We start from the raw sequence: 24,676 nt of genomic DNA, 5'->3' as shown, positions 1-24,676 counted from the left end.
GAAAAAATATCTGAGAAATCAGCTGCATTCAAGACGACGTCATTGCCGTGCAGCCGATCGTTTGTTGTCAGCTTACGTTTGTTGTTGTTTACAGTCATTGTTAGTGTGATGGTTATGTTCTACTGACATATTTTTGTGTGTTTTATATCCCTTTGTTCAGTTATTATTATTAGTTTTACAAGCTAACTATATTGTTTTGAAGAAGGAAATCCCGTTTTGACAGGAACAATTTGTTGTGTTTTATAAACATGAGTTGGGAATGGTTTGTAGGTTAGCTAGCTTTTAGGGAAATATTTTAGCATATTTTAGGGAATTTATTTTAAAACTGTTATCGTTTTTGTAAAATGTTTTAAAATCAATTGAAAATGAGTAATCTTGAAGGACAGTGGAAAGAGACAGTGAAATTGACAAACTTTTGAACCTTGAATCAGATGAAGATTTCGACGACGATGGATATGACAATGACTTTGGTCAAGCTGAGTTTGAAGTATAAGACTTTGGACAAAATAGTGATGATGATATTTGAAAATAGGCTAGGTGAAAACATTGTAGTACAAAATGAGTTCAATGTTGTTGAAAGAGGAGGAGGTAATGCAGACCTAAATGTAGGCCTAGGCCTACCTGGTTTTTCTTCTGGTTCTGAAATGGTTTGGGAACACTAACCTAAAGTAGGTTAATTTTGTTTAATTTGGCTAATTTTAAACACTAAAAACATAGAAGTATAATAAAATAATTATAAACTTGGGTAATATGCTTATATTATTTATAAAACACAAAATCTCTAAAAAACCGCCAGAAAAATCAACGCAGGAGGGGATATGACCATGAAAAAAAAAAATAACGCGTTGAAGGGTTAAATAAAATACAATTCCTTGATAAAAATAAAATGTAGCAGCAAAAAAAATTAGTAAATAAAAGATTAGTTACTATATAATACAATTCATGGAATTAAACTATTTCATTTATTAGATATTCATTAATGATCGAGTTCCCATTTACATGGTACTAGTTCAGTTTTATTTACATAAAAAACTCAATAAACATACAATTAAAGAGGCCTAGGAAATGAGCCTACATGGGCAGAAAAACCTGTTGAAAGAAATAAGAATATAGCCAGTTAAAAAAATATTGTATCACCATTTTTATTAGGGATGGACAGATACCAGACAATTATATCCAATTCCAATACTGTTACCAAAATTGGTCTCCATTCTTATTTTTGAATATTATACTGATTCCTATATAAATAAAAACTAGGAATACTTACTTACTTACTTACTGCCGTGGCTCTTGGTACCCAAGGTGGTACTTCGCCTCGCCAACACACTGCCTCCAGATCTCTCTATCCATTGCCTCTTCTTCCCTTCTTCCCAGTTTTCTTATATCTCTTCTGATCTGGTCTCGCCATCTCAACTTGGGCCTTCCTGGTGGTCTTCTGCCCTCCGGATTGTTTACAAGGACGTTCTTGACTAAGGAGTTGTCCTCCTTCTTTAGTAAATGGCCAGCCCATCTCATTCTCCTACTTCTCACCTCGGCCACTATGTCTGGGTCCATATATAGTTGCCTCAACTCTACATTATGTTTTATCCTCCACTCTCCATCTTCAAGGGTTGGCCCATAGATTTTTCTCAATAATTTGTTCTCAAATACTATCAAACGTTTTTCTGTTTTTTTACTTAACACCCAGTTTTCTGAGCCATATAACAGAACTGGTCTTATAATGGTTTTATATATACGGAGTTTGGTTTTGTGTGATAGTAGTCGAGAGCTTAATAGCTTGGCTGATAAACTTCTGTGTGCTGCATTTATCCTTTGTTGTATTTCCATGTCTTCTTCATTATTATTCGTCAGCATTACTCCCAAATAAGTGAAGTTGTTTACTTTTTCAAATTTGTGCCCTTCTATTTCTATATTATTTTCATTGTTTATTTGGGTTGTTCTCCCACACTCCATTATTTTGGTTTTCTCTTCATTTATGCTTAAACCAACTTTTTGTGTATGGTTTAGGAGTTTTGCGACCAACACTTTCAGCTCTTCTTTACTCTTCGCTATAATTGCAACATCATCTGCAAATGCAAGAACATTTATTTTGGTCCCTATTGTAATTCCAGCTTCTGTTTGTCTTACTTCTTGTAATGCTTCCTCTAAAGCTAAATTAAATAGCTTTAATTAAAAAAAATTAAAAAATACTAAATTAAAAACCTAAGAATAGTGACTAAAAATATACATCTAATAACTAAAGAATTTATTTGAAAATTTGGGAGATTTGAGATACAGCTTTAACAAATTACTAGTTGTATTTTGAAACTGTGTCTTGCCAAGCATATTTTAAGCAGTTCTCTTACCTGAATATATTCATTATTTTGTAATAAAATACTTTGAAAGTATTAGTATCAGAATCAAGTAAACAGATAAAAGAATCGTTGATAACTTTGACACCACCACTAATCGATGTATCGAGTATTGGAATCGCTTGTATAGAATAGAATAGAATAGAAAAGAATATTCTTTATTGCACATATTCTTGGAGAACAGGGCAAAAGTCATGTTTATGTTACAATTGGTGTATGAGTTAGTGCTTGTCAAAAATTGTGTGTTCTACATTGAACAAATTCTTGGATGGTGTAAATTGGTCGCTCCAGTAGCCAGTTTCTCAAGGAGGCTTTGAAGTTCTTTTCTGGCAGTCTTCTTAGGGATTCAGGTAGAATGTTGAAGAACATTGCTCCTCGATAAGAAGGTTTCCTCTCAAATAAGCTGAGATGATGTTGATTTAGGAGAAAGTTGCTCCTGTGTCTGGTGTTATAGGAGTGTCCGTCTCCAGTCCTTGCTTGCCCTGATTTGATTGTATAGAGGATTGTCTCTTGGATGTAGAGTCCTACTACAGTCAGAATTCTCAGTTCTTTGAAGGCTGTTCGGCATGTGTCAAGTGGTCCTAGTCCTTTTAGAGCTCTAATTGTCCTTTTTTGTAGAACCAGCACCCTTTGGAGATTTGAGATTGTCGTGCCTCCCCAGGCTATCAGGCCGTATCTCAAGTGAGATTCAAACAACGAGTAGTATGCTGTCATAGCTACATCAGTGTTGCTGATTTGTGCAATTCTCCTTATTGCGTAAAGACTGCTATTTAGTTTTTGACAGAGCTGGTTGATGTGTGGTTCCCAAGATAAATTTCGGTCCAAGGTGAGTCCTAAATATTTTTCCGAATTCTATTGTAGTTACTTCTGGGAGGCCATGATAGTTATTTTGAGTAGCTGTAAAAATTAGTTGTTGGGTTTTTGATTCATTTAAAACCAAATCATTTAGGTTGCAATATTGTTTAGCCATATTGAAAGCTACAAAGGAGTCAATGTCTAGTTGATCTTTGTTTTTGTTTGCTACAATAAGGGCTGTATCATCGGCGTACATTACCATTTCACAATAGTTTTGAAGGTATTCTGGAAAGTCGCTAGTCAGAAGGATATACAAGACGGGTCCAAGAACAGAGCCTTGCGGCACTCCTCTGCTTACTGGTAGTGGTTCAGATTTTACTTTTTTGACCGTGTTGTGTGTAGTGTAAGTAATTTCCACAATCTGTGTCCTATTGCTGAGGTAGCTCTTGAACCAGTCTATTTCTTTGTCAATGATTCCCAGAGTTTGCAGTTTTTTTGTAATGAGCTTGTGGTCTAGACAGTCGAAGGCCTTGGTAAAGTCCAAAAGTATACTTGTGGCTATATATCCTGCTTCCAATTTATCAATGATGGTTTCAATTAGTTAGACCAGTGCTGTTGCTGTAGATCTGTCTTTTACAAAACCATGTTGTCTCGGAGTAAGAAGGTGGTGCTGTTTGAGATGGTCCAGTAGTCTAGTTAGCACTACTCGCTCCAGGATTTTGGAAAAAGTGGAGATAAGTGAGATTGGCCGATAACTGGTGGCTTCATCAGTTGCTCCAGTCTTATATTTTGGATAAATTTTTGCGAGTTTCAACCCGCTGGGAAAAGTCCCTTGTAAAAGTGATTTGTTTATAATAGTTGTTAGTGGAGTGATAATTTCATGTTTGCATTGTTTGACCAATTTAGAAGATATTTCATCGTCTCCTGTTGATGTTTTTGATTTTAAGGTGTCTATGATGTTTCCGACTTCTATTTCATTTGTCTCCTGGAAAATTAGTCTTGGTATTTGGGATATGTAATTTGGTTCTATTGTGTGTGTTGTTCGTTGTTCATTTCCTTTGGTATCAAGTGTTCTGTCAGCAATTGTAGCAAAGAAGCTATTTAAGTAATTGGCAATGTCTATTGGAGAGTCTGATGCGTAGTCCTGTATGTTTAAGCGTTCAAGTTGAGTTTTTTCTAATCTCTCTTTTCTTTCATTATTAATCACTTTCCACATGGCTTTTGATTTGTTGTCAGATCTTTCAATGTAGGAGGAGTTAAGCTGTTTTCTTAGTGTTTTTAGTTTTAAGTCGTAGGATTTTTTCCTTTGGGCTGTTTCTTTTTTGTCGTCAGAATGGCCCGTAATGTGTTCTCGATTTAGTGCCTCTAAGTATGCGTTTTTTAGCGCCTGGCTTTCATCATCCCATATATTCTTGGTGGGATTTCTTTTATGTTTTACTATTTTAAGAGGGCAGGCTATGTTCATTGCAGATTGGAGGATCCCATGAAACGCTTTATAAGCAGCATCCACATTGTCTGTGAGCATAACTTGTGACCAGTCCTGTGCTTGTAGATTATACCTCAGTTCTTCTACGGTTCTTGTGTTAAATTGTTTTCTGTATGATTGTGTCTGCGTGGGGCTTGTCATGTTTGTAGAGATAAAGCATAACTGGGCAGTGTGATCTGAGAGGCCTGTTTTTAGCACTCTGGTTGATATTTCAGTTTCGTTAATGTTTGTGCATATGAAATCTATAGAAGTCTTGCTGTGACTGGTTATTCTTGTAGGGGGTAGGTGAAGTCTGCTCAGTCCATAGCCGTGAATCATATCGTCCAAGTTTCTTCTGTCGTTGCTTGCCACCAGGTTGTCTACATTGACATCCCCTATTACGAGTACCGGGTTTTTAAAAGATGTTATTTTGTCCAATTCAGATGATAAAATATCTAATGCTTCTTCCAAGTTGCTACTAGGTGGCCTGTATAAACCTAAAAGGTGCAAGAATCCTTGTTTCATCTCAATTTTCAGAAGGATGGTTTCACATATAAGTTTTGATGTGGTTCCTGATAAGGATATTACTGTAATTTTATTTTTAAGGTTTAAGTTTGCAAAGACAGCCACTCCACCTTTTCTGTGTTGTTGTCTATTAAAGCTGCCTATAAGTCTGTAGCCAAGGATTCTAGTGCTCTCCAGCTTTTCGTTGTTTAAGCCATGCTCAGTAAGTATTAGTAAGTCTGGTTTGTTGTTGTGGAGAAAATGAGCAAGTCTGTCGGTTTTGTTCTGAAGGCCGTCAATATTTTGGTGTGCAATCATGAGTTTCTGGTGCTTATTTCTAGGTTTGGAAGAATTTATATTTTGGGGATTTTGATTTATTTTTGGTTCTTGTGCTGTTGCTAATTTCGGCTCAGCTATGTCCTTGTGGACTTGATTTTGGTTTTGTCTAAAAAAGTGTCAAGTTGGTGGGTCGCATCCTGTGAAGAGGTTGTTCCTCCAATTGTATGTTCCTCCAAAGTTGGCAACATTGTAACACTCACTCATCTCCCCGCTCAGTTTACAATCTTAGACAAAGCCAGCACCAACACTGCTTATGAACGAGTTCGAAAACTGCAAGTTATTCCTCAAAATGCAGGTTATTCCTGGAGATGATCCAGCAATATTTTGTAAGCCATTATTAAATTCTGAAATATGAGCAAAATTAGACATAAGTGTAATCTTCTGCAAAAAAGAAATTTGTAAAATGTAACTATTGTTGACTGCACCAGAATTCAACTTAGAACATGCTTAACCCTTTGAGTGCCACAGTGTCGCTAATTTTGACGGTACGATAAGTGCATAAAGTGCCAGTGTCGCCAATTTTGACGTTTCGTATTTTGATAATATTTTATATTGTACAAGATTATTTTGACCAAATAATCAGACGGCTGTATTCAATAGGTTCCAAACTATCAATAAATACGAGTTTTATGTTCTTTCTCTACTATTTTATCTGCGAAACTTACGTTGTTTGGGTACTTATCAAGAAACCACTATTTTTGGACGAGTTTTCCTTATCGGGGACAAAATAAATTACAGTATTAAAAACAACTGACTTTATTTAACCTATTTTGGAATTTACAAGTTATTACGACAATCAATTAAATTAAAACTATAAGAACAACGTTTCATTATTCGAAAATGTTAGGTCATTCGTGTGTCTATTTGGAGACGATTTGGAGATAGGAAGTATGACTCATCGAGTATTTGTCGATTCATTATGGAAGAAGGAACGTATAATGAAGTTTATTTTTATCTCTGATAGGGAAAACTCGTCCAAAAATAGTGGGCTGTGATAAGTACCTGTACGATGATTCTGTCTTCCAGTCACGCGACGTAGCGGACGAGTACCGTGTTGCGTAACGGCCTTTCTTGTTGTTTATGTGCCGATAACCAAGCATTTGAGTAAATACAAAATAAAATAGTAACTTATACAGTATTTTACTGTATTTCTTTACAAAAGTAATGTATGATTTGATTTGTGTTCAAGCGAAAAACGTGAATTTTCAGTGTAAATATTATTAGGGTTATTATTTAGTAAATGTAAACTTTTATGTAAATATGTTAGCAAGTATTTGTTTCTAAATCTACTAATCATATTTATTTGTGTTGTATTAATGTTTTATTAGATTTATTGGGAAAACTACATCATTACTAAGTAATTTCTAAACTCTGACAAATGAAGTAAAGTTTATAAAATGTCGGTACCGGGCAACATTTTTTTAATACATATAATGCCATGTTTTAAAAATTCTAGAATAAGATATTACACATGGGTTTTATTTAGAATCATATGGCCTTTATAATGGTATAAAGATAAAAAATCTTAAAAATACCGTATACACACAAATTAGGTCAAGACTTAACTTTTTATACAAAAGTAAAAAACTTTTTTTATAAATACTAAAATTTTTATATTTTTATAAATCAAATTTTATTTGTAACGATATGTATCATATTCTACATTTAATAAGAAAAAAAACAACAACAAAATGATGGAAATCTGTTTGGTAGTTATTTTACAACAGCCTTTTTCCCAAAAGCTTACAAATATGCGAAAAACAGCGTGGCACTTTATGCATATGCCTTCGGAAAAATACCCGTGGCACTCAAAGGGTTAAAAATAGATTGTGTATTAAATATTCTAATGGGAATTTTGTATTTTATTTTTCTGGAATGTTATCTTTAAATTTCATTACACATACATATTTACTGTTGATTCATGGGAAGAACTCAAATTTTTTAAACATGTGATTGTTTTTTATGTGTCCAGGTATGGCCGGAGTGTGCAGGGAGCTAGCGCAGGCATGTCTGGAAGCTCTGAGCTCGGTGAGACAGGTCGGGAGCTGCCAGGTGGGTGAGCTGCGAGGTCGTGTTGCTGAGCTCTCAGAGCTAGCTGTCAGCCTGGACACGGAGTTGCAGGGTGGAACTACTGAACTCATAGCGGACTCTCTTGAGGCCGAGCTCCAATCCATGGACAAGGCGATAGAAGAGGCCGCTCGCAGAATTGAGGTTGGTCACGCACAGCATCACTCAACTGGAAATTAGAACATTATTTTATGTATTTAAAGTCATTTGGAAAGTCATTTGAATCAATAAATTCTTTTCTATTTTTTCAAGTCTTGAAGTTAATATTATTTACGTAAAAATAAAAACATATGTATAGTACATCACTGAAATGCATAATGATGTACTGTGATTCATTATAGCTGTTATAGAGTATAGTGAGTTAGTTGATGTTTACAAACAGCCATCTCAACGCTATGCCACTTTTTACACCTTTATGTTTATTTTACATCACTGAAATGCATCGTCATGTACTGTAATTTATTTACCAGGGTGGCCACCCAACTGGGAAACTGTAAATAAGTCAGGAATCTCCTTTAGAACTGGAAAAATCTAAAAAATTTCTGTTTCTAACAACTTATGAAATTAAGAATAATTTTAGTCCTTCTTGAATCAGGACCTAATTGTCTCAAAACATTGTATTTTACACTACGTGGTCCGTGGAACTGTAATGAAGATCGACGTATGTTCGCGACCATCAAATTTTGAGTTGGCTGTTTTGCCCCAAGACCTGAGATATATAGACCTGTACATAATTTTGTATTGAGGTTGGATTAAAAACAGTACAGTTTTCTAAATTGTATGGACATTAATATTGTTATTGAACATTAAAAACTAAAATCAACATCAATAATACTAACACATTTCTTGCACACATACTTACATTATGACAGTTGTTATCCATATGTAAATATGATACATGATGCAGTAAAAGTAGATGCTCTTGCTTCCCAATCCATATTCACTATATTATCCAGTCAAGGAATTATATCAGTATTTACATACCTAATAAGTATTGTACACCTCATCAATGAGAAATGGATGCGATGTACCCTCAGCGATTTTCTGTCATTAAAATTGCATTTAGTTTCTCATGTATTGCTTTATTATTCTACTTGTTCCCACAATGTGTAAGAAAACCAAATTCAATACCTTATCACATACACAATTCCAATTTAGTAGGCCTATTTTCAGAATAGGTAAAAAAAACAAAATTAATTGCATTGCCTTGTTGGCACGATATTGAAATAAGAAGTGCTGTTATTTTTGTTATGTTTCCTCTTTATAAAAATGTAAACAAGGTTAAAATATTAGTTGAATTAAATAAACATATGGTCCTAATGTCATAATACAACGTACAGAATGATTACATTTTACAGCCTCTTTCAAATTACACAACTTGAGAGACCAAGATGGAATTTTTTGCTGCTTTAGAGATCAATGGGCGTAGCCCAGAGGGATTTTCAGATAAGAATAGCCCTTTGTTCATCCCAGGGACCGTAAGAATGCCCATGTAAAATTTTAGTACAATCGGGGAAATAGTTTACGTGTAAAAGCAAAACAAACAAACAAAGGCACTTTAGCATTTATAATATTCTATAGGATTTGGTGGTTGTACCGAACCCACCTTGTGTACCCTGTGTAAATTATTGTCTCGTACCGAAAGTTCATGCATCGCAGACCTCTGACTCGCAATACTGGACCGCAGGCTGCCTCATGGTAACATGCGGTTGGTAATTGTTTGTTCTGTTTACTTTACCAGACTAGATACATGTATTTTGAAAATATCACAGAAAGGAACGTTATTATGTATATATTATGTTGTGTCGACACATTGAAAGACAGAGATAACAATTAGGGAGCTTAAAATTGGTGGTAGCGATTAATAGTCCCCGAATTTCTTGCTTATTGCTAGTGACAAAATTTATTAACCACCGCAGCTTTGTGGATGTTCCTGCAAATACAGCTGGTGACGATAAACCTGCAGCTTTTCACTCGGCGTAAGGGTTAAATACAGTGTTAGCCAACAAGCTTAATTACTCCACTATACCAGAAATTCTGAGCATATTGTGAATATTTATTAGCCAATAAATATAAGGTTGGAGTACACAAGATCACATCGTGTAAGGCTTTGCTAAGAATAGAGTGAGGGATTTTCACCTTAATTGAACTCGGATCTTGCTTATGTACAAATGTAGTTACATGCAAAATTTCAAGACTTCAAGCCCAATTTGTTCTAAGAATATCTCTTGAGTAATAGTCTTGGCTAACGCTCAGCCAAATCCAATGGATGTTCTATCATCGAAATCAATCTTGTGAATGCAGAAGTGAAGTTGTTTGCAAAAAAGTGTATTGCTCAATTTATACTTAAAAGACATCTTGTAGACAGAAAAGAAACTTTTACCCATCAGTGGGTTTCTTCGACACTCTGCTAATTCCCAATGATGGTGGTTTACTATCCTTGAACATGATCTTGTCCATGTAGAAAAGAAGTTGCATGGGAAATTTTAAGTTTGTCGCTTAATTCTTTTTTGAGACATCTTGTGGACAGACAGAAAGGAAATTTTGCCAGTCCTATGAGTTTTGAGGCTTTGGTAACATTTTGACAAATTTCATGGGGTAGATACACCATTATCTAACTTGATCTTATATATGTAGAAATAAAATGAATAAACATTTGAAGCATTTGGCTCAATTTGTTCTCCAGGTATACCCCTGAGTGAAATTAATGTCTTCGTTAATTAATGTACAGTTAAATCCCATGGTGCACAATCATCAAACTGAAACTGAAATTTTGAATGTAGAAATGAAGTTGGTTATACAATTTTATCTATTGCTCATTCTTTTTTGAGACATCCTGTGGATGGAGAGACAGAAGATAAATTTGCCAACCCCCTAATGTTACGTTTCACTATGCTCCCCTTCCCAAAATTGTAAATTATTGATCTGAATAGACATATTCATTGCTGTTTGCTTGTGAGTTTTAACCTCTTTAAAAGCAGCAACAATTTGATATGTTCAGTTACAGGCTGATAAAAACTATATACTACAACAACTGGTTTCCATAGTGCTATAAAATGATACACCATCACCTATATAGTACACCTCATTAGCATTTATAAATCTACTAGTGTAATGTGCACAGTTACAATCCAACAATAAGTGTTACATCTGCTGGTCTCCAGTGGTATATTGTTCACCACATTCGGAGGATTGAAAGAGTTTGATATACATCCGATGATGCCCTAGAATGATTCACTTCAGGTTGATTTATACCAATAAAATTTATACAGAGTGCAGGAAATACTAATGTCATTTACGTCTGGGCAACCCACTTGGTGTCGGCAACAAAACGTTCAAAATAAGGTCCCTGCAGACACAGATAGTTGTGGTGGCCAATAGACAGGCCTAACCATGTGTGGCCACCACTGCACTATCTGGTCAATATTGAATGTTTAACTTGCCAATATCTCATCACAAGAGGTCAGTAGAAGGACAATAACTGGAGGCCACAATTGGCTAGGCTTGCCTATTGGCCTCTACAACTGTCCTTGTCTGCAGGGGCCTATAGAGTTGAAGTGGTTGAGGCTCCACAGTGTCAAGGCTGTTGAGTAAACCTAGACTTGGGAAAGGGAATGAAATTTTGCATTACTAATCTTATCTTCCAATGTGGCAATGGGGATTACCCAATGATCCTTTTCGTCTGTTCTGTGGAGTTCTGCAGATGTTTGACTCCAATCCTTGTCTACTTATCCGCTATATCTGTTGTGCCAAAAGAGGCTCAAAATACCTTTTAGCCTTAAGTTGATAGGAGTTTCCTCTCACAGAAAATGTAATAAATCCACTGATACAAACTTGTTGTTTAGCTTGTTTACCAATTAGTCAGTTAACTGGAAGATGTTGTGTTCATAGGAAATGCTGACAAAGTCTCGGGCAGCAGACTCTGGCCTGAAGCTGGAAGTGAATGAGAAGATTCTGGACTCTTGCACGACACTCATGGCGGCCATCCGGGTGTTGGTGCAGAAGTCCAGACTGCTGCAAGCGGAAATAGTGTCACAAGGGAAGGTGAGGCTTTCTAATTATAGCCTTTCAAAGCTTTTTCTTATTATGAAAAATCCAATTTTTAGTAAACTTTTGAAGTTAAGTTCGCTTGTATTGTGTAACCACTATGGCTGTATTAGAAATCCACACTATTTTGTATGTTTGCAATCTGATGGAGATTTGGAACTATTTTAAAGTGTTTTGGAGTATGTACATGTTGATCAAGATTTTTTTACTGTTAAGCGCACAGTTTGAGATCGTGATACGCTAATAGGAGCAACAACAATCAGTCCTTGTACAATTGTAGTTTTATTTTGAAGTTCCATTTGTATGCGTTTAAATACGGATTTGATTTGTTTTCGTAGTGTGTTTTATTAAAAAAAAAATGTATTGATTTATTTATTTATATTATCAGGAAAACTAAACACTTGGTTGTAGATATATAAAACCTTACAAATGGGACATCTCATAAAACTTATCACCAGAATGAAGGAAATAAAATGTTTTAAGTTTCTGCTTTTTGTTCTAGTGGAAAGGCTTTTAGTATTGTCATATCGTATTAGACTACAGCAGGACAGAGCTTAAATATTACTGCTTATATTCAGTTTAACACATTGGGTGCGGCGCGGTCACCGGTGACCTCCACGTGGCCCCACTGGGTAGCGGCGCGGTCACCGGTGACCTCCACGTGGCCCCACTGGGTAGCGGCATGGTCACCGGGGACCGTGCGCTCTACCGCTTGTTTACTGTTTCAGTGTGGTGTAGCCACTTGCTAGAGCGGGGTGAAACTACGCCGCAGTCATTGTGTTAAAGTAGTTTAAAGAGTCAGATTCCATCAAAACGCCTTGGTCTAGTAATTTTCATAAAAATGTATCGAGGTGTTGTAATTGTACTTGCTGCAATGCCAGGCCAGCTATCTAACCAGAATGATGCTGCTTGAGGCAAACATTCACTGGCATTTGAATGCCACAACCAAGCTTTTATAAGATTTCACAATATGTTTGAGCATTTATTCTTCATTTCATCTTTCCCTTTTCAACAATTTGTAATACATTTCAGAAGATTATTTTTGGGATTAAAGAATGCTATTGACTTTGTAACGAATGAGATTACCAATTGACATATCTGAAAATTGTGTAACCTAACCTCATGTTCTGGCAGAGTAATGACATGAGCTGGTGGAGAATTTGTTTGTCACGAAATAACGTTTGTACAGGGAACAGCTTCGGCGAAGGAGTTCTACAAGCGGAACCATCAATGGACAGAAGGTCTCATATCCGCTGCCAAAGCAGTCGGCATGGGAGCTAACTTTTTGTTGTGAGTATTCTGTTCTCTCCTGCTCACAGACTTTTGTTTTGTTTAGATTGTCTTAAGTTTACATATTCATATGAATATATCGGTTCTAACTTTGTAGTTCTATGTTATTATTGTATTTAGCAAGAACTAGAAATGGTGTTAGACAAAAGTCGGTTATGGTCTTTTTAATTAGAAATAGTTTTTGTAGCTCTAGAAGAAGGAGGTAGATTTTGTAACAGCAGAAATATTAATAATTTTTGTCTCATGGGATTTACATGTAATCAATATGTAGAAAACCATTTGAAATAAAAGACATGGTTTATTAAAAAATGTTTAGGAAGTGTTATCAGCATTCCAGAACACTACTTTTTCTTCAAGTCCTAGTTGTGAATAAGAAATCTAACAGCCACCATAGTCGAACGAAATGGCGTATCAAACTGGCTAAAGTGTTTATAATACCTCACATATTGCCAAAATATGAAAGCCATAACCTACAAACAATACACAATTTAATGCAGATTTTATCAAAGAACATAAACTTGAATGAATAAGCATTTAGTATAATCATGTGGCCATGAAATCTAAATTCAACAGATATTTGTAAAAATCGTTAGTTTGGTATTATCAATACAATACGGGCGTTGGCATTAAAGGAATTAAGGAAGAACACAGGAATCAAGTCGTGTGGTTTAAGATATCCAAATCTCTTGTCACGGATTATGCTTGTGTTATTTAAATATTCTACATGACAGGACTGCGGCTGATGAGGTTGTGAGCGGAGGCGGGAAGCTGGAGCGGCTTGTGGTCGCATCGCAGGGGATTGCTGCCAGCACGGCTCAACTTGTCGTAGCCAGTCGGGTCAAGGCAAGCCGCAACTCTACCAACATGAGTCAGCTGTCCTCAGCCAGCAAGGACGTCACTCAGGCCACAGCTGGAGTTGTCGCCACTGCCAAGTCCTGCATGCAGCTTGTTGAGGACTCAGGTAGGCTACATCATCTGTAGCTTAGGGTCCGGGAATATTACAAAACTCCTCAAATGTGCTTTATAGCATTCAGTACATACTAGTAGGCTTTTAAATGTAAGATTCTATAGAAATAGCTTTGTTAAGTTTGTTGTTGTTATATAAAATCCACTTTTCATATTTATAGATTTTTATTTAATTTTTTTATTTATTACAGTTAATAATTAAATCAATTTTTAACTAGAAATAATCTGTCTCCCAGAATTAATTTAATTTAAGTGTTTTCTTGTGCTTTAATTAACGTTCTTTTCATTCTTCTACAAAAATCGAATGTAAATTTTCATGGTAAGAAATAAATTTATTTTTGCTACCAAGAAATATGAATATAGTCCAATTCTAATAAAAAAATTTCTATTCCGATACTGGTACCAAAATTTGGTCTCAGTTTTGAATTCAATACAGATTCCTTTATTAATAACTAGAAAAATAATGATATATTATTTAATAACTAATAACTAAATAGTGACTTAAGAATTCTTCAGATTCCTATCACCAGACTAATACCACCAGACTTAGGAATAGCCTTCACCAGACTAGAAGGAAAATCCTCTTTATCGTTATAGAGACTTTAAAAAGAACGCATTCTACAAAGTAGAAGAGTAGTATCTTTCCAATGCAGCAAAGGTTGTACATCTCTCATATTATAAACTGGTTAGCCTCACAGTACACTTCTTGGGAACACAAAGGCCCTTGAGATTGTGCATGGCAATACGCCCCCTCTTAGAAGATGATGAACCAAAAATAAAATTTGCTAAATGGTTTTGTATTGTTACTATTAAAAGAAATCTAGTAAAAATTAAAAAGAAACGAATATCATTCCTGGGGCATTTGTTAAGAACACCTGAAAATAGAATTAGCAGGAAAATGGTATAAAAACTGTGGTATAGTAAAAGTGACATTAAATGGATCACAGAATTAAAAGAAGATATGAGAGAGTTACAAATTACAGTAGAGGATTTAAAACACAAGACAAACACATTAAAGATATTAAATGACAAACACTCTACACTACAGCTGAAAAGAAACAAACAACGAATAGGAAGAGTGGTTCCGGAGGAGGAAAGGAAATTACGCTCGGAAAGGATGAAGAAATATTGGGTGGATAAAAGAAGAAGGACTAGAAAATATAAAGTGACTAAAGTGGTCCAATGTAGGCCATAAAAATTATAAATAAAAATAAAAAAAGAAATCTAGTCATTATGAGTGGCTAATCAAAAATGTCAAACCATCCTTAACATTCATAAACATTTTAAGATATAAACATACATATCTACTTATAGAGGACTTATTTCTAAAAGTACACAAATTACAAGATAAAAAACCAGCTAATGTCTGTTAGTTTACTTGTGGACAGGCGGTGATGCAAGAACATAGCTTGTCAGAAAATACAAAACATATAACTGCGTAATATTAGTAATAGAACTAAGGTAATTTCTTAATTTGGTTATCGATCTACATTTTTTATACAGAAAGTAAGATAATAATAGCGATCAATAATAACGAATAGACGCAGCATTCTCATGGCAATGTGCGATTATAAATATATTATATTATACAAAATTTAAGCTAAATACTATTGAAAAATCAACTGTAATTTGTTTTTTTATTATAAAAATTAAAATGATAACACGTTTTAACGATAGGTAATTTTTGTAATCAGCTGTTGTCCACAAATTAATAGACTTACAAGAAGATTAGGTAGATTCTAGATTCAGCTTCAACCCATCACTAGTCGTGATATTGTGAAATCGTGACTTTACAAATGGGTTTTAAGCACTTCTGTGAATTTTATTTATTGGTTTTGTAATAAAATACTTTGAAAGTATTATTATTGGAATTGAATGGAAATCCGCGGTTTTAAGAATTATCAATACTTTGATATTGCTTAGAATCAAGTATTGGAATCGACTCATCCCTAATATAAACCATTTTGTTTTTAACTGTGTAATTGCAGGAAGTATTCCTAATCATTAAACCTTTAAATATTACTCCATAATATAGACATAATTGTTAGTTTCTTCATTAGAAAATTTGATCGATTTTAATAAATAAAGTGAATAATATTAATAGTTATTATTTCATCCTTAAACATAAAATTTTTTGTCAACTATTTAAATATTTTACTTTTTAAATCACTGTATTGGAGAACTATTCAATTTTGAAATAGTTGATTGATTAGCATATTTCAATCCAACATAAGCTGATGATTTAAACAACCCTACATAAAATCATTGAACGCAGAGTTAATTTCAGATTGAAAAAATGGAACTAGCAGTTTTAATGTCATTACATTTTGACGAATATAATAAAAGCAAAGAATTCATCAAATGTTGCTATACACATAATTGTTTTATGATTGTGCAGAGGAATTGGATGTAAGTGGACTGAGCCTGCACCAAGCCAAGCGACTGGAGATGGAGGCACAGGTGAGGGTGCTGGAGCTGGAGTCTGACCTGGAGAAGGAGCGGTTGAGGCTGTCGGCTCTGCGAAGACACCACTACCAGTTGGCGGGGGAGACTGACGAGTCACCCACCCTCTGAGGTCAGTGTTGCCATAACAAACGTCCTGTGGAACAATATTTTTGCAAAACGCTGAGTGCCACTGAGAGTAAATTATTGCCATATCTGTTTGGTACATACTTACTATTCAGTATATACATGCATCCTTCAATACAACTAGTGTGGGCTCTCACATTCCATTCTTTTTCAAACTTTGATCATAATTACAGCTAAACTCTTAATAAACAAGCAAAAATAAAAAATATTCATGAAAAAGAAAAAATGTAAATTATTTCTATACTTTGTTCACAACTCAATAAACAAGGTCTGAGAAAGGTCTGTTGTATTTATTGTTTTGTACATACATAGAATAACAAAAATCTCACACCCACAATATATTTTAGTCATAAAGAACTTGTTTACTCAGCTGCTTTGATCATTATAAAAACAAACATATTGTGTTATGAAGAGCAACCTTTTGAAAACACAGTCAATTTGGTAAAATCAAAAGATACAGTGCCTTGATCATTAATTCACAAGTAACATTTGGAAAGTTGGTTTTAGTTGTGGCATAATCGTTTTATAATCAACAAAAAATGTTTCATGTATTGAATAGCAATAAAGTACTCGATCCATTCAACTTTCAATATACTTTTTACTGATTTGCTTCTGTAACGTTTCAGGTGACAGGAGTCTATATTTTCAAGCGATTTATTTGTCGCTGTTTACTCTTCGTTGCAAATTGGCTGGCCAAAGCCTCTTCAATCTATTGTATGTTAATTGTAACTTTCATGAGTCACTAGTAATTTATAACTTATGCATTTATATGCTTGTCATATTTCATGATCAATATCGATTCTAAATGCATATTTGTAAGTACAGTTCTAATTTTATAAGCATGTGAGGTTGTGCTGTTCACGTAGATGACAGATTCGTTTGTCTTAAATTTATTTAAAAGAGATTCGGAGATTAAAATTGTGGAAACTAAGACTGGTAGTGTTAATTATCGTTCATAAACTACGAGTTGTTTTCTTTTTTATGTGAAGAAGTACTGTATTAAAAAGTTGAAACATTATTGAGTGATGCAGTAAAAGTCACAACTTGATATTTTATTTTAATAAATATTAACTATTCAAAGCGATACTTTAATGATTTATATTACCAGTTGGTTTGTCTACGTTGTTTGTTGATTTGTAGGTGGTTGTAGTATTCCTTCTTAATAAAGACTACTTAATTCCTTAGTTTCTTATTTTTCATTTCTTCAGTGTACTATTTTGTATTTATACTGTGAAGTACAAAGCAACTTTTCGACTGGTTGTGTGGATTGAAGGTGGGAAATAACCATAAGGACAACCAAAAATTTAAAATAAGTTACCAACAAAGAATGTATTACATGAATACTGTGTTGTAGAAAATTGAATTGTGTAAAAATATAAACAATATTATTACAAATTCCTATTGTTTCTGGATGTTTGTTTCTTCATAATTCAGTAAAACATTGTTTCCAATTAATGTTATTATTATTGTTTTAACTGCTGTGTGATATGTTTTAAGCTAATTTTTAGCTTTCGGTTAAAGTTTTTAGCTAAAATGTACATGTATAGTATAATGGTGTGTTCCAATTATTTGGAGATCATTTGCAGTAGTCCCAAGGTTTGTTGGACTGAGAATAGCCCTTGGATACAAAAAAAGTCGATTCATATGTTACAGAAACATTGCTTCAGATATTAAAATTTATAAAAAAGTGCTTAATTTTTAATTGTTAAAATTTGTAGTAAGTATTAAATGGAAAAAAGGATGTAATAGTGTCTGTAATGTATTTGATTTACAACAGTAATTTAACTTTTATGGAATTTCCTGGTATTTTTACACTTTTTACATATGTTTTTTTTACACAATATGCCAACACTGTATACTAGTACTGGAAGTTTATCAGAATGGGTCATTTGAAAGTGGCTGCAAATTTATCCTGATCAATACACAGTAATAAACAACCTACATAACCCAGGAGGGTTCACTGCTGGCTGGTTTATAACTTTCAGTTGAATCCACACTGGGGGCGGTAAAAACTGATGTGTCACTTTAACCTGAGCAACCTTATAGATTTTCAGGAGCGGCACATCACTAACCGCAAATGTTGAAATTCTGGGGTGCAAAGGTAGTTCGATAGGTCTATTTTACTGTGGGAGATGACTGTTGAAGTTCCCTAAGAGTCAAAGGTTCTTGCTAATCTAGATGTAAGGGTTTGCCACCCTCTGCCTGCTTTGACTGAAGAGGCTAGTTCAGAGCTGGCTTCCCCTACTTTTGAAGGGACATGACTGAGATTGATGCCCTATATTATTCCTCATGGATCTCGCCAGGAAGTGGACCTTACCCATCCAGAATATCCTGTCACTCTGGAAGCAGTGCAAAGGTCCTTTTACGACTAGGTGCAATTTCTAAGCTTCTTGTCCTAAGAGGAAAAAAGGATCTACATCAAACTAAAGAGCCATTTTTTTAGCGTGATTGGTTTAGTACGTCTTTGAGTGTCAAACATAAAAGTTTCAGGAAAAAAGTTACATTTTATTTTTCTTATATTTAACATTCGAGCTGGCAGTTGAAATGTCCTCAAGTGGCAGGCCATTTTGAGGTGTTTTGCAGTAGTATTGGTTTTTTATTTTTTTAAATATAATTTGATTATAAACCTATATGTATTATATATCATTGTTTTCACAAGAAAATTTACTTTTTATTTATGAAAATAAAAACCCCAACATATAAGAAATTTATCACTTTTTTACTAAGTTTGTTTTCAAAAAATAAAAAAAGGTATGTAAAAGTGGTGGGGGTGCACCTATAAAAGACATATTGTGTGAAAAAAAAATATTTCCAAAATACCCAAAATGTTGAAAATTTTTTATAGTTTTACAAAATGTATAGTTTACTACATTTTTTTTATCAAAACAATTATGAAATACTCTAAACTGAAGAAAGAACAATACGGCTAAATTCGTTGCTATGGATACGAATGTGTTATAAAGTTCATCAAAACCTTAATTATTACTCAAAAAATTCATAAAATACATTAAAAGTAAGCCTATAAAAATAAATAAAGAAGCTTTATATCATGATCATCGCATATGAAAACTATCCTAAAGTTAACTAAAACTATCATAACACTGCACATAGCCTAGAATACAAACGCTCACTAATAAATTTTTTTCACATATATTTCTTCATAACATCACAAAATAAACTGATAAAACACAATCTACGAGAATTTATACGCATAAATAAACACACTTATTACATAAAAACACTTATTTCATGTAATAAACTTACGTTTTAGATGGACAAGAATAACACGACCGGGTGTAACAATACAACAACAATGGCCGACTGTTTACAAACAACTCTCGTTTTCAATATGTCATACTTAAATCATGGCATACAAAACAAAACAAAATACATCGATTAAATCAGCAACTATTTCTGATTCCAGTGGTATATGAATCATTGCAGTTTAGTTCGTGTATTGATTATAACAGATGTCAAACGGGCACGAGTCAAATCGAATGATTTTCAGGCGACTGCCACTACAGAAACATTAATATCGACTGATAATCAGGTGACTGCCAGTTGTAGAGTTAAAGAAGTTATTGAATAAATACTATGTTGGTATAAACTTATTTTACAAAACAAAATTTGATATTTATTAAGCATATCCATGTGATAAAACAATCTAAAAAAGTCACATGAACTTTCATTAAGTGCCAATAAACTCGTGTAGAAAGAAAGAAAATTGAAAATATATAAGGCAAGACCCTAAAAAGTGGAGTGTTACAAGATTTATTTTCATTCAGCAAAGCAAAACTGTGTAGTAAATAGTCTGATAGGGCCCAAAAAAGGGTAACATTCTAAATGTCTCAGTGTGAATCTCTTGACATGACCTTTCTGGTAAAAAATTAAAAAACGGCTTTCAGTTAACATGTTTGGGCTGCATGCTGAACAAACGGTCTGAACAAATGAGATTGTTATGGTTCCTGTATTGTAATATCTGAGACAGTAATACATTTTTATTAAAATACAAATTGAGATGTTAATGTTATACCTCCAAAACCAGGCGTAGAAGATGTTTTATATTGTAAGCAGACGCTGTTGCGACTACACTAATCATCTATACTTGCTTCTGACACATTTCATGTTTTATATATATATATATTTTATATATGTATAAACACACACACACACACACATGCAAGATAACATTCGTCACCTTATGAAATTAGTAAAAATTGTATACCAGTGTTTAAATATCTTATTAAAATTGAATTAAAAATTTTTTGTTTTAATCCATAATTAAATAACAGTACCATTTGGATTGACTGTGTTGAAATCAATTATGTGAAAAATGTAAATGTAAACCAAAAATTGTACGTAAGGAATGCAAGAATTGTACACATAACAGAATCATTTGTACTTTGTCTCATACCTGTAGAAAATAATTGGGTTTTATGATTTTAGATGTTCTTGACTAGGTTAACATAAGCCGATTTGTTAGTTTTAAATTAATATATAAAATACTATAAATTATAATACAATTTAACACTATTGCATAGGTATAGTCTTTGTGCTATTTTGACAAGTTATTTTTAGTCAGCATTAACATACCAGTAATGTGTCCTTCAACAAAGTATTGTCTGATGCTTAAGTTTAAATACACTAAAAGTTTAGTGTTGGAGAATTTTCAATATTTGGCCACCCTGTATTATTTTGCTTCATTTTTATACTGATATAGTCATGAGCTTTATTGTGAGTTACTCTTAAGGTCCACATTGGTAGAGGTAGACAGACATATAATTGATATGGTAACTGGTTCATGAAGACCATTTAAAAAAGACCCACTAATATTAATTTTGCTTGAGATTGAAATATCATTTTTTGCTGAGTTAAATTAACTATCAGGTTTATTATATCACTGTAGCTATGTGAATGAATATTTTATTAAATTATTTGTGTATACTATGTTGTAAATTATATAAATGGTTTACTTTTATTCATTTATTTATAATTATGATATTACTATTATTTTTAATGTACTAAAACCATTAAAAATTAAGAAACGGCTCTTGAATCAGAAGGTTACATACTCGAGTTTGAAAGTTAATTGGGGGGGGGGGGGGTGGGGGGGGGGGGGGGTGGGGGGGGGGGGGGGTGGGGGGGGGGGGGGGTGGGGGGGGGGGGGGGTGGGGGGGGGGGGGGGTGGGGGTGGGTAAAAAAATTAGGTTGCTAAAATTATCAAATTATATTATACAAGCTATCAATGAAAACACCTCTCTATATGAAAGCATGGAGCATCTAAAGTTAGGCTGTTTTGTTTGTTACAATTCTGCTATGTGTAGATTGGCAGTGTGTTTTTGGTACAATTGTGCTGCAACCAGAATATTTTGGCCCAAACAATGTACATAGTTGATGCAGAAGCTCTCTCAAAATGCGCTGGTAACAAAAACTCGATTTTGTTAAAAATGTTAGGCAGTATTGTGTGAAGTGATATATACATTCAAAATTAAACCATGTATGTCTTAAACTTTTTTCGTAATATATATTTATTCAGTCTCTGCATGGTTTTGACCTTCAAAGGTTTAAATTTGTTAATACTAACTTGGATAGAAGTTATTTGCATCACAAATGTTCAAATAGTAGAGATTACTGTTTATTGTCAAATTTTCTATATTCATTAAGATAGAATTACATCTTTTCAAACTACAGCAACAAAATAATGTTATGGGTTTGCTTGAATGAAACACTGATGAATATTGGATCTACTAAATATTTATTAATCCTACAAATATATCTAAATATAATAAATATCTACTTTAGACTAAGCTGGCTTTGAATAAACTACTATTTACAAAAACTCACTAACTGTCACTAATTTATTATGTTACAATCCACTATTGACTATCTAATTACACACTAATCTATTTAACCCTTGGTACGCTAAATAATCAGTAGAAAAATCTACTGTTACGCTTAATTACATTTTTTTAAATTTTTTTATTTTTTCTAAAGTTTATTTTTTTATTGAACATATTTGGTTAAATACTATATAAAAACATATGTTATGTTATAAAATTATTTTTATTATTTACATAAATATATAATTAAAGTTTTCAAGTAATTTCAATTTTTTTTTTTATTTAATTTTTTAAGACTTGATGCATATTAGTTTAACCTGTTGAGTCCCGGGTTATGGCAGCACAGGGGCATCTGCTGGCCTGGGTTTTTTCTGGCACTTGGTTACTACTTTATATAGAGTAGTAAGGATATAGGTTTATTGGTTTACTAAGGATATAGAGATACAAAGCAAATTAGCTAATGCAAATAGGTGTCTTGGGGCGTGTACAAAACTCTTTACGTCAAGATTGTTGTCACAATGCTCCAAAATAAGAATTTATAAAACAATCATTCAACCAGTCCTAATGTATGGAAGTGAAACATGGACATTAACGAAGAAAAATGAGGGGCGGTTGATTGTTTTTGAGAATAAAGTTCTCCGAAAAATATTTGGACCAATATGTGATGAAGGGGTGTGGCGAATAAGAAAAAAATAGAGAATTACGCAATGTATACCAAGATCCTGATATTGTGGCTTTGGTGAAGGCAAAGAGAATTAGCTGGCTAGGACATGTACATCGGAGACAGGAGGGCACAAGGTTAAAAGAGGTCTACCAGGCGGTACCGGCAGGAAGGCGCCCTTTGGGTAGGCCAAAGATAAGATGGTGCGATCAAGTGGTCGAAGATGTGACCCGGTGTGGAGGGTCTGTGGATCTGGCGGAAGACAGGGGGGCGTGGAAGAGGCTCATAGACGAGGCAAAGAATCGACTGAGATTTGTTACGCCCCGGCAGTAACAGTAGTAGTTGGTTACTACTTTGCATTATAGTTATTTTTTTGCATCTGCATAATCATATACTCATAAGTTTTATTTTTATGTTTATTTATTTTCATATTATTGATATTTCTAAATTCAAATATACATATTTAAATTTATATATATATATATATATATATTATGTTATTAACTCCACTTATAGGGTTATCTATTTATATTAATGTAATGAAAATAAAGGGTTTTAGTTATTTTTCTTACATTAATATATATATATATATATATTGATTCCAAGTGTAAGTTTATTTTTTATAAATCAATAAGACTAGGATAAACAAACTAAATAAATAATATTAGAACAAATCTAGGTTTGTAGATTCCTTACTTATTCCAGAATCAGCATTTATTCCAGATTTTGAGCTGTCAAATGGAAATATGTGCGGAATAAAGTTGGTATCATTCACCCAGGGATAGGTAATTGGAGGTAGCTTTCTACGTTTGGGGTTAGGCCTACATTCAGTTCCTTCATTACCAGTAAAGTCATTTCTGGGATTATAATTTTGAACTACCTCGTTTATTACCAAGTCAACACTATCCAAAGTAGGCTTATTTGGACGATTATTAGAATAAACAGTATCACCTGATGGTCCTGGTACTGGTTCATCGAGATAACCTAAATCGTGGTTGAAGTCTGCATCACGAACTAGTTCACTAAAAATAAAATCACCACTTCTTACACGACTGAAAATATCCACATCACTTTCGTCGTCACTATCAGATAGTTCACTAAAACTCACTGCCCAATAATTCATTAATATCTTGATCAAACAACTCATGCTTACGCGAAGCCATAATTATTGTGTACAAACAACAGCAACCGGCTGAAACGCCTCGACGTTTAGAGTAAAAACAGGCTGCCAAGTATCGTAGCGCGAAACAAAATATACCTCACGAGAAAGCCAGTGTTCTCCCCAGTAACCCGGTATATTGAACGTCATTTAATTTAGCGAATTGAGTTGAAGAAAACGCAAAAATAAAACGCTCTGCGCGCGGCCGCAACAGTACGGCAACGGGCCACGACTGCACACTTGCCTCAGTCGCAACTGTGCGGCTACGGGATCCAACAGGTTAAAACAAAATAATTTGGATTTGGTACACTGTTTAAAAATTAAATTAGAAGGCACAAAACAGTTAGAAAATTGCACAGTTAGAATTGAGCTTGACTGTGGTAGACTTCAAAACAGTCATCCGGATGGACAGCAGGCTTGGCATTGCATGTCTTGCAAAGATAAATGGTTTCTTTTCCTCAGTCCTCTCTTCAAACACATGACGCACCTAGCTGTTCCTTTTTTTTCATAAAGTGAATCTTTCCACTGTTAGGTTACTAAAACAAACAATGCACGTTCAGCTGTTGTTTTCAAGAGCGAGTTTACCCGCTCCGAGCGTTAGAG

At 34.1% G+C, this 24,676-nt stretch overlaps 1 protein-coding gene across 4 annotated transcripts in view; it reads left to right on the top strand.

Annotated features, from left to right (window-relative positions):
• LOC124367535 (huntingtin-interacting protein 1) overlaps positions 1 to 17,597 on the top strand; it is a 76,561-nt gene extending 58,964 nt beyond the window's left edge. For all 4 annotated transcript variants that reach the window (XM_046824460.1, XM_046824463.1, XM_046824462.1 and 1 more), the window contains 6 exons: positions 7,427 to 7,665; positions 11,413 to 11,565; positions 12,758 to 12,858; positions 13,590 to 13,819; positions 16,223 to 16,399; positions 17,040 to 17,597. In XM_046824460.1, the coding sequence (XP_046680416.1) occupies positions 7,427 to 7,665; positions 11,413 to 11,565; positions 12,758 to 12,858; positions 13,590 to 13,819; positions 16,223 to 16,398 (899 nt within the window). In that variant the 3' untranslated portion in view covers position 16,399; positions 17,040 to 17,597. The remainder of the gene's footprint in view (positions 1 to 7,426; positions 7,666 to 11,412; positions 11,566 to 12,757; positions 12,859 to 13,589; positions 13,820 to 16,222; positions 16,400 to 17,039) is intronic.
• Positions 17,598 to 24,676: the final 7,079 nt, after the last annotated feature.

The sequence above is a fragment of the Homalodisca vitripennis genome, chromosome 8 (genome assembly GCF_021130785.1).
Source record: "Homalodisca vitripennis isolate AUS2020 chromosome 8, UT_GWSS_2.1, whole genome shotgun sequence".
Lineage (NCBI taxonomy): Eukaryota > Metazoa > Arthropoda > Insecta > Hemiptera > Cicadellidae > Homalodisca > Homalodisca vitripennis.
This window is presented reverse-complemented; position numbering and strand designations above follow the sequence as displayed.